This window comes from Genypterus blacodes, unplaced genomic scaffold (assembly GCF_046128005.1).
Source record: "Genypterus blacodes isolate CSIRO-AG114 ecotype Tasmania unplaced genomic scaffold, CSIRO-AGI_Gbla_v1 ptg000017l_1, whole genome shotgun sequence".
In the NCBI taxonomy this organism is placed as follows: domain Eukaryota; kingdom Metazoa; phylum Chordata; class Actinopteri; order Ophidiiformes; family Ophidiidae; genus Genypterus; species Genypterus blacodes.
Genome location: NW_027466831.1, coordinates 2,332,702 through 2,347,500, shown reverse-complemented (window position 1 = coordinate 2,347,500; position 14,799 = coordinate 2,332,702). Strand labels below are relative to the sequence as shown.

The following is a 14,799-nucleotide window of genomic DNA, read 5'->3' as shown; positions in this document are numbered from 1 at the left end:
TAGATGTCTTTCCTGCCCTTTCAACCATTGAACCAATCAGAATTATGCCTAAGCGCTCATCTCTCTGGATGAATCTACAGCTGCTCCCTGTAACCTATAAGTAGTGAGCTATATGGACGATTCTCTGTAAACATGAGCCTAAGTGGAATCAATGCAAGTTTCCTCTCCAGGGTTGAAGTTATTACTTAGAATTCACGTCAACTAACTGTATTTACAGTTGGAAAATCTATAGGTATCCGTTTCATTTCTTGTCTATTTTCCTTCTACACTCCCTCAATAGAATGTGATGTAATAATATTAAAAGAGACAATCCATACATTATTCTGCGCTGGCATGTGTCACACGTTCAAAGGAGAACCTGTTAGTGTCGCAGTGCATTGGAATCTGCTGTGTCATCACCGCTGCCGCGCAGCATAGTGACAAACATGTTGAAGCAGAACTGACAGGGATTTTTTTTACACAAGACTGCTGGATAGACGACTCTAGAGGTTCATGTCGCTGATAATAAGAAGTGACAGCATATGATAGACGATGTTGGTAACGTTCTAAGTACTTCATGCTGTTTTTAGTCAGGCTGCTTGGAGAACTCTCGGAGCTGAAAGGAGGATTTTGTGCATTTAATTCAGTCAATTTAAATTCAGTTTTCTTCTCTCATTCTCATTCAATCAATATTTAGATATACTGAGTTGATCCTGATGGCATGTGATTACTTATGTGGTATTTAGTGATTTATTTGTACCTGTCTTTTGTTTATTTCCGTTTATTTTCCTATCATAGTATCAGTGAACTCACCCTTTCCCTGGAGAGGATTTTCACTTAGATCATGTGATGAGGGTTGATCGTGAGGCGGTGCCATTAAGGATGACGAACAGTGTGGTGTGCGGTGTGCGGTGTAGTGGATCAGTTAATGCTGTTGTCCAGTTTTTGCACAGATTTTTCATTCTTTCATGGCCTCTGGCTTTAACTGACTTGTTTTGCTTAGAGTTTGAAGTTCGAATCAGACAGAAGTGAAACCTAATGTTTCTGTATCCGTGTGCTACTTTATCTGCTACGCTGACTTGAGAAAGGAGTTGTTGTCACTGGCTTTGAATAGATCCTTATCTCGACGTTTTTGAATCAATCTTTTAATTTATTTGTGATAATTTGAAGTGAGACTGTCGTAGTGTGTATACAGGAAACTATACAGGGAAGTTCTCCTTCTGCGGATGTCACTGATCTACGAGCAGAACTGCCATCCACTGAGCGGCTTATATAGGGTCTCCTGCAGCTGTTCCCCGTTTGCCCGTGTGGAAGCTTCCTCGTAGCTTGCGTCTCCAAGCTGAGGAACAGGTGTCCTCTCAGTGTCTCCTCTGTCCCCTCTCCTCCCCCTGCTGCTGCAGCGGCTATCACTTGGCCCAGCTGTGCCCACGAGAGCTCGTTAGACATTAACAGAAAAAACTCCAGCCCGAGCTGACAGTCTCCTCCAGAAACCCTGAAAATCATCATCTAGTTTCTCTCTGTTATGTACATGGCTGCCAGATGTGCTGTCTGCCTTCCTGCTCTTCTCTCCGTTTTGCACTCTCCTGATCAAAGAAGTCTTTTTCTTAGAGAATGTTGGAATGTTTGTTGTTGTCGAAACACAACAAGCTAGTATTGAAAGTATGTGTAGGAAGGCAGATGTAAGTGATATTGACACTACTTGTGACTGTAATGTCACAGCCTGGAGTACAGCAATAAGCCTGTTTTTTTCTAATTGATTGTACCCAGGTGAAGGACTTCCAGGACCAATCGCTCAGTCTGACAGCAGAGTGTGTGTTTGGGGACATACATGTGTGTGTGACACAATGAGAGGCAGTGACTGATAGCTTTTATCTTATCTCCATCCCGGACCTGTCAGTCATTCTATCATTAAAGCCGACTTGATTCACATAGTGTGACGTTCCTTGCTTGCAGTTTGGTTTTGGCAGCTTTAGACTATTCAGCTCAATAACCTGACTTGTGTTTATTGAAAACGTAAGTGTCAGTTACAATCCATATGGTGCAAAAGTGTTCCAGTTACACGTGCAGACTCAGCGGCGGCTGCAGTGCCGTTACAGTCAGGTGGAAGTGTTGCTTGCACCTGTCTGGTTATTCTTTGGCTCCAGGGAAACCTACTTGACTTTAATTCATGATTGATTGATTGGTACAATTGGTACTTTGGCTTTGGCATAATGTTGCACTTGACTTTCTCCTCAGACATATTAAAGTGACAGAGCACAAAGAGCAATTAAATAAATAAATCAAAACAAAATGACATAAACCACTTTGTGTTTTCTCTCTTTTTGATTTTGATATATCTGAATTGGCATTATGATACAATTCCTAAGGCTATCAAGTTGTCAATTAGCTTAGTTCCAATGATGTGAATACACAGCTGCTTGTAAGATGTACGATAGCTTTCTCCGGCTGTCATGCAGCTATTATAAAATGAAGATTCCATCTGCAGACTTTGGCACCACGCTCTAGCAAAATCTACACAACACACATCCTCATCACTGTCTAAGTTTATCGATAAAAAGGGTTCATTGCCTCCTCTGCTTGCCAAAAACACGATTTGAGCTTGCGTAACAATTACACTAAAGCAAGAATTAAGGCCCATAAATGCAGTGGCATCGTCGTAAATTATGTCGACACCAGATCATTTCCCTGGGTGACCACACTTTCACATTCTTCATAACCTCCCACCATTATTCCCTCCTCCTCTCCTCTCCTCTCCTCTCCTCTCCTCTCCTCTCCTCTCCTCTCCCCTCCCCTCCTCTCCTCCACCTTTAGCCTGCATGTGTTGAATTGAATTAGACCAATAACTCCCTCATGATTCGTCCCGGCTCATCTGGAGCAAGGAGATGGCCCCAGTATTTTTATTTTATTTTTGCCTTCCAATGACCTTGTTGCAAGAAGTGAATGCGCCAGTGCAATAACTAGTGGCTGCATGGTGTGTTTAAAGTGTATGGGTGTGCGGTTAAGGGAATAGCATGTACAGTATGTGTGCTTTTGAATATTATGTTAACATGTAGATGTATGTAGAAGTCATAGGTATGTATGTATGCGAATGTAGGACTGCAGGTGTAATCACAGTTCAGTCCCAACCATGTATAGGCATATGGACATATTTTTTGTAATTTTTTGATAAAAGCCATGTGACATACAAGCATTTATACACACCAAATACATATGCAGCAGTATGTGTTCATCTAGGTATCTGTTCCTCTGGGTTTACATACACACACACATACATACATAATACAAGGTTATGCATAAACCTTGAGACAGAATGACAGTATGGATCAGCCGTCACAATGAATAACGTTGGATCTTGTCGACGCTTCATCAAGATATGCAAATTGGGTATTGTGTTTAGCTGTTACGCAATTTGAAAAAATGACTGCAGCTGCCGGTCCTAATTCGGGATAAAAACCGGGATAAAAACGCAGGAATGCTAAAATGGCCACCACTGAATCTTTGACATGCTCTCTGCATGCATGCTGCAGCCAAATATTACACCGTTTCAGTCCATCCTTATCTTCCAGCAGACAGCTGAATTCAAAGCTCAAATCACATCCATGTGTCTCTTTCTATTTCTAGTCTTATCTTTCTAGGCCTCATGCCTGTTGTCCTATTTTCCAGTGAATCCTGGAACACCAATATCCTCCCTTCTCCTGTCTCAACCAATGGATGATCTCTCACAACAATGGCCCAAATGCAACCCCCCCCACACCCTCACCCCCTCGCCAGATGTTTTACTCTCTATTGTTATAGGACAGATGTTCTCTGGATGGCACTGTCAGAAACACACTGACAGACTGTTTGCAGATTTCCCATCCCTCGCAGACAGACGTCAACCCCCGCTGAGCACAGCATCCTAACTGATTCCAAATTTCCCCCTATAGGTAGACAACTCGGGCATTATATAATGAGCCACTGACAGGCAGGGTGCAGCCAGGTGTGCACACGAGGCAAACAGGAAACAGAGAAGTTCAAAGACAAGACAGACCTTCATAGATTTTACAATTCAGATCGAACCTGCTCAGGTGCGAAGTCGATAGTGTAAAAAGCATCACATTCTGCTCTCTTCTCTTCTATTCTATTGTGGTGTGATAATGCAGCACAGTGTGACTCTAACGCGCTGTATCATGCGTTTCGTTCCCCGGGTATTTTCTGGACACAGATTAAGCAGCTTGTCGCACTGTAAAAGCAATGGCAGCGTAAACACAATGCTTTTATTAAAAAGGCTTACGAGGGAACAGATAATTGTAAGTCAGGCTCCTGGACTACAGGGAAACAATTGAGGTGAAAAAACGGGTTCAAATGAGGTTCATTTAGTTAAGAACTAACTATGCTTTTGTTGTGGCGACAAAGTAAATGTCCTTCACTAATTAGGATACGTAAACCCCGCAGTATTGTATCTATTTCAATAAAACACGTACTTTCCAGCTATTTTATCACACTACAGTTATAATCAGCTATCTAAACAAAGACAACGAAAAACAAAGATAATGCACCTTAGTAAAAAAGAAATACGAAGAAGCACTGAGCACTTTAGATGCAAGTCCACCCGCCTGCATGCTCAGACAGTATTCAGAGCCACAGGGTGCTAACTTGTCTGAAATTTCACCCAAAGCCTGAGCTTGAAATCCATACTCACTCTCCTTATACCTTATTATTCAAACCTAAGTTTTGTGCATTGAAGCTAGAGAATGCTGCTGATGACTCAGTATATTTTGACGGCTCTCTCTTGGTAAGGAACCCTTTGTGGTGACGGACCCCCTCACGTCCCAGGGCACCTCGTCACTACGGTCGCGTGAGCCATAAAGCATGTGGAAGGCGCCGCGTGTCATCTTGCGTGGATCAGTGAAATCCCTCGAGCACATTCATCATCCAGTTGTTTTGATGCATTACTCTCCAAGGATAGTGAATCTAACGGTGACACAAATTAGAACTGACCCACTCATAAGAAGGCTCTATGTTCACACGGACCGGGTTATGATACTTTCATGTAAGCGTAAATGTCGGGAAAGTTTAAATCTGCATAAAAGTGTCATTGCGGGAGTTGACTTAGGGGAAAACAGAGCTGTCGCAACTCCAAACACACATGTTATCATGGTGTGTTCGTGAAGACAGCGCCACAGACATCTGTCTCATTTTCTTTGAGTGTGCAAAACTTAAATAACTTATGTGCTAATTATGCCGCGTTCACCGCACCGATATCACTTCCCCCCCCTATCTGTCATGGGCTTGACTCTAACTCTGGGGGAATGTGTCATTGTTTGTTGCCTTGGCATCTTGTTGGGGGTTACGGTAAAGGCCGAGCCAGGGTGACATCACACATCCCGAGGTATTCAGCAAGACATTAAAAAGAAGTGTATGAGATCATCGTCAAGATCGAGGAAAGAGCTGAGGTGGGAAAAAAGCCTCCTAATAGGTAATAACGCCTCTCTAATAAAACTACAGGGTATTAAGAATCAAATGAGTTTTGTAATTATAACCTAGAGTTTAGGAAAGAAACAATTACATTAAAAGAGTTTCTATTTGTGCTCTAATAGCCGAGTACTCCGCTCTACTCCTCCTACCTTATAATTTACCGTGCAGCATTCTACTCCCCTGAGCTCCCATACAAATTGATTGACAGCTAGATACCACCCTCCTGGGGAATCAGGCCAGGAATCCAGTTTGATCCGAGAATTCATCACCGTGGAGTAAAACTGCTGCCTGCTTCCGACGCAGACCACAGCCTGTTGTTGTCCCAGGGCGTCCTCTACTCCATTCAGCCCCATTACTGCTGACAGCATTTTGAGTCATCTTACAAAATGGGAAGTTTTCCAGTAACAGTGATGATCCTACTTTTTCCATCATTAGGCTATGAGTCAATTTGTCATCTTTTTAATATTTATTGGACTAGAATGTCAATATTTTATCTGTTTTTTAATATAAACAAAGTCTCTGCTGAAGGCAATATTACACTCTCCACCTTCCTTGTGATGTTGCTGACATCATCTAAAGCCGTTTGCTCAGACAAGCAGGTGCTCAGGTGTCTGTGTATGCGGCAGGACAGTGCAAAGGAATTCACCAAGAATGAAGCGGCTTTAATTTGAAAAAAGGTGTTGCAGAGAACGGAGGAGATAAATAGTGAGATAATGAGAACGAGCAGGCGGAAAAGCGTCATCGCAAGAGCCGAGGGAAGATAAAGGTGTCAGCCGAGACTGGAGCCTGCCTGGCTGAGGCGGAATGGCCAAGGAGGGAGGTCAAAATCAAGGATGGGAGAGGAGGAGAGGAGGAGAGGAGCAGCAGCGTAACCTTAACAGATAATTCATGTTTTACTTCCTCTCTCAGTGGGGGGGTGAAGCCGAAACACAGGTTCCATTAGGGCCCCTCTCTTTCTCTTTCTTCCTCTCTCTCTCTCTCTCTCTCTCTCTCTCTCTCTCTCTCTCTCTCCCCCCTCTCTCTCCCTCTATACCAAAGGCTTATATGGGTTAGTGCCTTGTGCTGTGTTCCACCACCAGTTCTCCCTCTCTTCACGTCTTCACTCTCCCGCTCTGCAGTGACACATAACAACCCTGCAGCAATCCGGGTTGCCTGGCCAACTGCGTGTCTTCAAACGTCCCTCTCCATCTCCGGCGTGACACCGTCGCAGGCTAAACACGTACATAGATGCTCCTTTATTTCTCTGCAGCATTTACACTGACATGACTCGGAGCTACAGTCCTTTCCTTGCTCCTCCGCCGGTTTCTAAAAGAGTGCTCTTCTCCGTACCTGACTCTATCTGCTCGTTTGGCTGACATGACAGCTGCTTTCAACCCAATTAGAGGGCACTGATGGTGGCTGAATGGAGGTTCTTCTTTTGGTTACGTAAGAAATCACCTTAGAGACGGTGTATTTTTATGTGTGCTCACTTGCAATTTTTTGCCCCTACGCACGCCTGTGTGTGTGTGTGTGTGTGTGTGGGCACAGCAGGCGCTATCTGCTAATGTGTGTATGCATGCATGTTTGGGGATTCCCAGAACAGCTCACTAATGCGTCTGCTGCTATTTAATATTTCATTTCCCACATTTTTATTTAAAGACGATAAATGGCTCACTGCAGAAACCAGCGGTGTGGTCTATAAACAAACACTGTAGGGCAGTAAAGCCTTGAGGATACTTGTTTCAGTACATATTACTACTGTTCATTAATAAAGAAGCAATTTATAAAGCACACACATACTCTGGTGTATTTAGGAATAAGTACATACAGTAAATAATCGTTGTTATATAATAGGATGACTTAACATGGATCGTGGTTTCAAATGAAGCTCTTCATGTTAAGGTAAAAACATACAAAACTATTAATTTATTCAATATTCCATATGGATAATTACCAACATAGAGGTGAGAACAGCTGCTGTATCTTTCCTGCACTACTCTTTGTTACAGGCAGGGGGGGCTGCCTGCCAGTGCTGGCGCTGGTGCAGTGAGCCCAGCTTGTTGCCATGTCTCAGTGTGCTCAAGGACGTTTGAAAGGAGAGGAAGAGAGACGAAGATGCACAGAGAGAATCCATGCTTTCATTGTGCCAGACAGAAAACGGTTGACTTTGGACTGCTTACCGGAGCGTAGAGAAAGGCAGTTAATCTGTAGCTCCACCATCAGCGCTCGATTTTCACGGCCACTAAACAGAAGAGTCGACATGATGCAGAAAGAAACAAAAAAATAATAGCAAATCGGTACAAACAACACAGTTTCTGTCTCGGTTACGAAAGGAAAAGATCACATTTGTGCATTTGAAGAAGTCGGATTGTATGGTGGTAGGATGATGTCGTTTAGAGACAGATCAGTGACTCATGACTGCTAAACGGGATGTCTGCTTAACACTTGAAGATGGATAGAGAGAGAGAGAGAGAGAGAGAGAGAGAGAGGGAGGAAGGGAAACAAACAAACAAACAAACAAAGCACAGTATGGTGGTCAGATGGACTTTGTGTTTTGATGTGGACCCATATGGTGTGTGTTCACATTGCTGTCACATTTAAAATAAATAGCCTGTTAGCAATTGCAGAGTCTGCACTTTCTCCTCTCTTGCTGTATCACACAGTGAGTCGCTCATTACTCACTGTGGAGATGGGCAGACCACACCAACAGGTATGCAGACAGACAGCTAGAAGGACGGCCCACTGACAGACAGGCAGACAGGTACAAAGACAGCATTAGACAGGTGATGAGAATATTCCAGGCCAAAGGTTCTTGGATGATTCTAACAAAATGATGAAGCGCCTCCATGACCTCACTATGGAGGGAGAGAAAGCACCCCCCATACTTTGATCTTCACGGTCTGTGATAGTGAGGGAGAACCATTTGGATACGCTGCCTTCATCTGTGAATGCAAAGAAAATGCTAACAATAGCTGCACTCACAGCTGCCCTCTTTTTGCAAGAAAGAGGAAATCTTTTCTGTGTGTGTGTGTGTGTGTGTGTGTGTGTGTGTGTGTGTGTGTGTGTGTGTGTGTGTGTGTGTGTGTGTGTGTGTGTGTGTGTGTGTGCGTGTGTGTGCGCGCGCGCGCGCGTGTTTACATTCACTAAAAGAAAAACATCATTTGCTTTGAAGTTAGTCAGCCGTGGCATCAGCATGGCACCTCACCTTCATCTCCCCCCCCTCCTCTCCTCCGTTCCGTCCATTTCTTTGCTCCCTCCCCATCTTTTCCAACAATTCTTCATCACTCTTTGCTTTTGGTCTCCATGCCTTCCTCCCTCAGTCTTTCACCGTTTTCGCCCCCTTCCTCTCTCTTTTCTTCTCATTTCCCTCCCTCCTACATCTCAGTCGCTCCCACTCCTGCACATGTCATCGTAATTTAAAGATAGGCAGCTGTGCGCCGGCAGAATATAACACCACCAACACCAGCAGTCACTTACATCACCCACACCACAATGTGAAGCTGGAAATATTCAGCCTTTGATACTTCATAATGAACAGATGTTGTGGAGGGAGCTGAACTAACCACATGGATTCTGCATAGCTCTCACAGGTTTCATCACGGAATAAGAAGGTCAAGTATCAAAACACATCATGCCAGTGTCCGTTTTAGCAAAAATCGGCTTTAAAATTATTATTATTTACTCACCAGGATTCATGATCAAAGTATCATCAGTGCTTATTTCCATCAGATGATTTTGAGTTTGTCAATTTAATGCTAATAATGCACGGATAGGTTGGAAATGAGCGGCGCTGTTGTTTCAAGGATTAACAAGGTTTATTAACCGCTAACACAGGTCTGACATGACCTGATGTAATTACTGCTGGACCTACTGATCAGTTGATCAGCAGAGAATAATCCTTATCATTTCAAACACTAAACGTTGTTCTCACTAAATACAAATGTGAGTATTTGTTGCTTTGCTCTGTTACATGAAGGCTTTTCTTTGATAGTTGGTCAGACATATTCTATGCAATTCTTGGAAATCACCTTACCTCTCCTCTAATACAGACTCATTTTCATATATTCCAGACTGGACGGTTAATAGATTAATCAAATAAAGATTCAGTGATTATAGCAGGTACAGCAGCAGAGGTGGAGGTGTTGACAGTCTCTCTCGTTGTCACAGCAGTTCCATCTGGCGCCACAATATTTAGAGAATTACCTGTGTGATGCAGTTTCTCTCTTCAGCCTCTTGGTTAACCATTCAGGCAAACATGAGCACACACACACACACGCACGCACGCACAGACACACACAAATGCCGCACACAAATGTACACACTTAATTTACTTGGAGAGCATTTGTTTGCTTTCATTTGGCAGTTTTGGAGGTTTCTGCCCATCACAGATGTCCCCCTTGGCATTTAAAGAGCTCTGCTAAAATTGATTGGACCTGATCAGCAAGAGGAGGAGGAAAGCATGAAAGGTGCAATCCAAAGAAATGTATCTACCTTAGAGCTGAGCTATATAATATATTTAGCAAAAATACAGTGATTTGAGTTTTCTGTGTGGCGATGTTTGCAGATTGCACGTTCACCCTTTTCACCTCTCTTTACATCAACCTGTATAGCACAGTGCTGTTGTGGATGGATCTCATCTCTGTATGACTGGGGACGTGTGTGTGTGTGTGTGTGTGTGTGCGTGCGTGTGTGCGTGCGTGCGTGCGTCTGGCGTGCGTGCGTGCGTGCGTACGTACGTGTGTGTGCGTATGTTTGCGTGTGCGTGCGTATGTTTGCGTGTGTTTGCGTGTGTGTGTGTGTCAGGGAATAGAGAGTGTATAAGTGGATGTATATTAGGCAGATTGGCACATAAAAGACCTGAGCTGTTCTATGATGGTAATGAGTCTTAATTAGAGCATTGTTGTCACAGATAATGGTTCTACTAGAAGAGATTACTCTTACTATTTAAACCAATGCAAAGTATATACAGAGTAAACACAGTTGTGCCCACAAAACAAATTCATTAATTGTGAACTATAGTTATTTCTTAGGGCAGGAAACACAACACGTTTAACTGATTTGGTGATTTTCCTTTTTACGTTTAACTGATCATGCAGGTGTACAAATGTGCATTTTTCTGAATATTTAAGCACTTAGCTACACAATGCTCTTGTCTGAGGTTAAACGTCATTCTACGGTGAGAGGGTTACAGCTCAGTGATGATGACAGTGATGTGTACGAGAGGTCAGTGACAACAAGAAGTGAACCAGTGGTAGAGAGAGAGAGAGAGAGAGAGAGAGAGAGAGAGAGAGAGAAGTAGAAGTAGATAGCGGCAGCATCCACAGCTCGGCCCATCCTCCCCGTGACAGCGCAGTGTTACGTGCTGCCTCTCTCCTTTGTCGTCAGAGCAGCCCCAGCCTCCCGCCCGCACACAGCTCCTCTCCGCTCTGCACCAGAAAGGAGCATCCTCTCCTCTCCACCCTCCCTCTTTCATATTCTCTCTGTCTCTCTCCCCCTCTCTCTCTCTCTCTCTCTCTCTCCCCCCTACTCTCTCTCTCTTTCTCTCTCTCTCCCCCTCTCCCGCTCGCTCTCTGGCTTCCTCCGTCTCTCTCTCTCTCTGTCAGTCGGTGTGTCCTCAGAATGAGGTTAGCGGCACCACCAGCAGCTGTAGATAGCGACAGAGCCACAGTCACTGCAGCAGCCAGGAGAGGTTGTCCTTCAGCCGTGCGCCACCATCCACTGCTGCGTTCGCCTGCACTCTGAGAACGCCATGCTCATCCCTGTGCTCTTCTTCTCTCTCTCCTACCCTGCTGTTCCGTCCCTCACCTTCTGTCCTCTTTGAATTCATCCCTCGAATTCTCTCTCTCTCTCTCTCTCTCTCTCTCTCTCTCTCTCTCTCTCTCTCTCTCTCTCTCTCTCTCTCCCTCTCTTTCTCTCCCTCTCTGTAGCAGTGATGGGGGAGACCACCATGTAGAGAGAGGCAGTGGAGGCAACAGCAGAATCGCAGCAATAGGATGCCACACATGGAGCGGGTCTGGACTGCAGCCGTGGTGAGCCTGAGACCTACAGGACGTGCAACCACTATCATTGCTCTTCTCAGGACCTGACCACTGGGCTGTCCGACGCTCACCTGGATGCTCTCCACTCACGTCTCATCTTTACCTCATCTTCTTCTTCTTCTTCTCTTCCTCTCCTGCTCTTTCTCCTCCTCCTCTTCTGTTCCTACTCTCGGACGTTTTGTTTTTGGTCTGCTGATTTCTTAACAGTCTCTCCTGAAACTGAGAAGCTGCTCCTCCGTTCATCCCCGCGACATTCTTTATTTTACCCTCTCGATTCCTGTTTTGGGATTTTTTTGGGATAAGACTGAGCCCGTTGAGCTTGTGCAAGCTTTTTGATTGATCTATAAGCAATAAAAACACTCTAAACTAACTGACTTGACAAGCCGACATCATGGGGGACATGTCCAACAGCGATTTTTATGCCAAGAACCAAAGAAATGAGGAGAACCATGCGGCCGAGTTCGGCTGCTCGGTCATGGAGCTGCGCTCGTTGATGGAGCTGCGTGGCTCAGAGGCGGTGGTGAAGCTCTTGGAGGACTACATGGGTGTAGAGGGACTGTGCAAACGACTGAAAACCTCGCCTACGGAAGGTGAGTCCTCCCACTTGTCTGTGTGTGTGTGTGTGTGTGTGTGTGTGTGTGTGTGTATGTGTGTGTGTGTGTGTGCGTGTGCGTGTACAATCTTGAGGCATATGTGTTACAAATCATAAGATTAACAAATATAAAAGATGGGAGATTTTTATCAGGTTTGTCGGTGGTGTTGTATTGATTCTTAGTATTTCTGTCACGGGAGGAGACACGGGAACATGCAGACACACTAAAGCACCCGGCGAAATACGTAAGCACAGCATCACACCAGCAGACAGGGGAGGGAGTCCCGTTTGAAGGGACCCACTAAAATTCTGCTCTCAGCCAGCCTGTGTTAGACTGTTTAGTATGCATAGAAATGGCCTGGACGGTTTAACCCTCCTCCTCCTCCTCCTCCTCCCCTTCCTCCTCCACCCCCTCCACCCCCTCCTCTTTTGTCACTCTCCTATCCCACCGGCTAATCGGCCGCAAAATTATTAAGTAGCAAGTCCGTGGGGTAAGATGGTGGAGGTTTTGGCCCATGAGGGCAGTGCTGAGGTGTCTGCACATATAGATCAGGATAATGAATGACAGCAGCTAAGAAATGAGAAAGCAATACACCCCATTGGCCTAATAGTGTGCTTATTTATTTATTTATGTTGCAATTGGAAAACAAGACAAATGTTTCCTTGCTGCAGTGCAAATGACACATTTCTCATTTTCTCTCCTGCCTTTACACTCCCGTGGGTGTAGACGCTGTTTAGTTGTATCAATAATGCAGTTTTTCTTCCCAGAGAAAATACAGAGTGAACATTACATAATAACATGTAACGCCAGGTGACTGTCCACTAGCTGAGAAGCCCTCTCATATGCAATTCATCAAATGCCTTTGCTTTCTCATATCTCCCTCTGCATGTGGAATATGTAGGATATGTGCAGTACGTGTGTTGGATTTGTGGCTGCGTTTTCTGTCGCTCCATCCTTAACTGCATTCTGAGGGAGGAGCAACAGTGAGGCATAAAAAAAAAAAAAAAAAAGGACGTCGCTAACGGCTACATCTGTGTGTTGAATATTTATAACCGCGCTGAAATCACCCACCTCCCCTGATGGAGGGACGGCTGATCGGTATGCACGCTCTGTCGTCCCCGTGACATCCGAGGTAACCTGTAACCTTACTGGCAGACCGTTGGTGAAGGTCGTGTTTCCCGGTGTTCTGGTGAAAGAGCGCCGCTTTCTAGGTCAGCTGGTACCTGCAGCTTGGCAGTCACACAGTTAAATAAAGAGCAAATTAAAATGGATGGATATTTGCAACATCAGAGCAACAGTGGAATGAAGCCAGAGACACAGACAGCAGAGTTACATCAATCATGTGAAATATCACTTTTGTTGGTTGGTATTTGGCTTTGTGGAGTCTGAAATGTCACCAGCGACTTGCAGCATTCTATCTAACACTGAGGGTTACATTGCATTAAATACAGGGGCTCCACTTTAGTAATCACACCACACTCTCCAGGAACATTACGTAACAGCAATGTAACAGCACAGCGGCATCACAGCACATCACAGACACGGCGCAAGATGTACTTCAGTCTTGCTGTCACTCAAGCTGGCAAATTACATCACAATTCCCAACAAATCAATAGATCTATTGTCTATTGTGCATCAATCTATTTTCTTATTCCAGTTCAGGGAAATGTACTTGAAAATATTGTTTTCAGTCCACCAATACAAAATGATACGTCTTTGAATTCCCCTGTTGATGAATCCAAAGGGTTAAATCACTATCAGCATGAGAATATCAAATAAAATAATAAATTAGACTTATAATGACAGGTATCAGAAGTATTTATTGGATTAAATACACATACTGCAGTGAGTGTTGTAGCGCTAACGAGCAGGATGCCCCTCTTCTCTCATTCCAGGTTATCATTATTAATGCTCATAATGAATGATTTTATCCCTCATTTGGACACAAGTGGAAACTGAGTAATGCTGTCCGCTGCTATTTGCATAAGCGATCCCAGGTGTTTGTGTGTTTATGCCGCGTCGGTTTCCCCCCTGTGTACCGTGCGGTTACTCCGCAGAACATATGTTACCGCAGAAATATGATCGCGGTAATTATCTTTGAAGGTATAGTGCGTTGCTGGCTGTCATCGTGTGTGGTGTGTGTAATGTGTACGCGTCCCTGGGGCCCGCGTGTCATGGTAAGAGGCCTTCAGCACGGTTGACCTATTAGCCTCGCGTAGTCTACACCAGCCCCTCCAATGCAGCCTGTAGAAGTTTGTGTCAGGAAAATTACGTGGTGGCTCTGTGAGTACGGATACGCGGCCGCCAAGGAAACGTCACTCCTGACCGCAAGCGTTTAGAGGAATGATTTGTTAGGTTTAAGGGAAGATAGGGTTTAGGACAACTGCTTTATTTCCAAGACAGAGCAGACGGAGAATATAATATAAGAGGCTGGCAGTAGCTTTCCCAACACATGGCAGCTATAGTACAACAACCATAGTATGTGGGAGAAGATATTGTGGTTACTAGGGGAACAAATACTGATATAGCTATGATGTAAACATTTCCAGAGCTAAAAAAAAAAACCTGCTTTTGTGATTTTTTTCCCCTAAGATTTAATGATCCTGAGGTTTCCCGGGAGACAGTTTTTTTATTTACCAGCAACCTGGGTGTAATAACCAAAGTGTTGCATTGTAGGTGACAACAAGGTGAAGGAGCTTGTGTTTCCCCCCTTGGGTGGGGGAACGGCGCAAATCATTGTAGGGGCGAGCCGG

The 14,799-nt window shown here is 44.5% G+C and overlaps 1 protein-coding gene across 9 annotated transcripts in view; it reads left to right on the top strand.

Annotated features, from left to right (window-relative positions):
- The first annotated feature begins 11,844 nt into the window (after positions 1-11,844).
- Positions 11,845-14,799, top strand: part of atp2b2 (ATPase plasma membrane Ca2+ transporting 2) — a 48,704-nt gene continuing 45,749 nt past the window's right edge. For all 9 annotated transcript variants that reach the window (XM_076141453.1, XM_076141457.1, XM_076141455.1 and 6 more), the window contains exon 1: positions 11,845-12,043. In XM_076141453.1, the coding sequence (XP_075997568.1) occupies positions 11,845-12,043 (199 nt within the window). The remainder of the gene's footprint in view (positions 12,044-14,799) is intronic.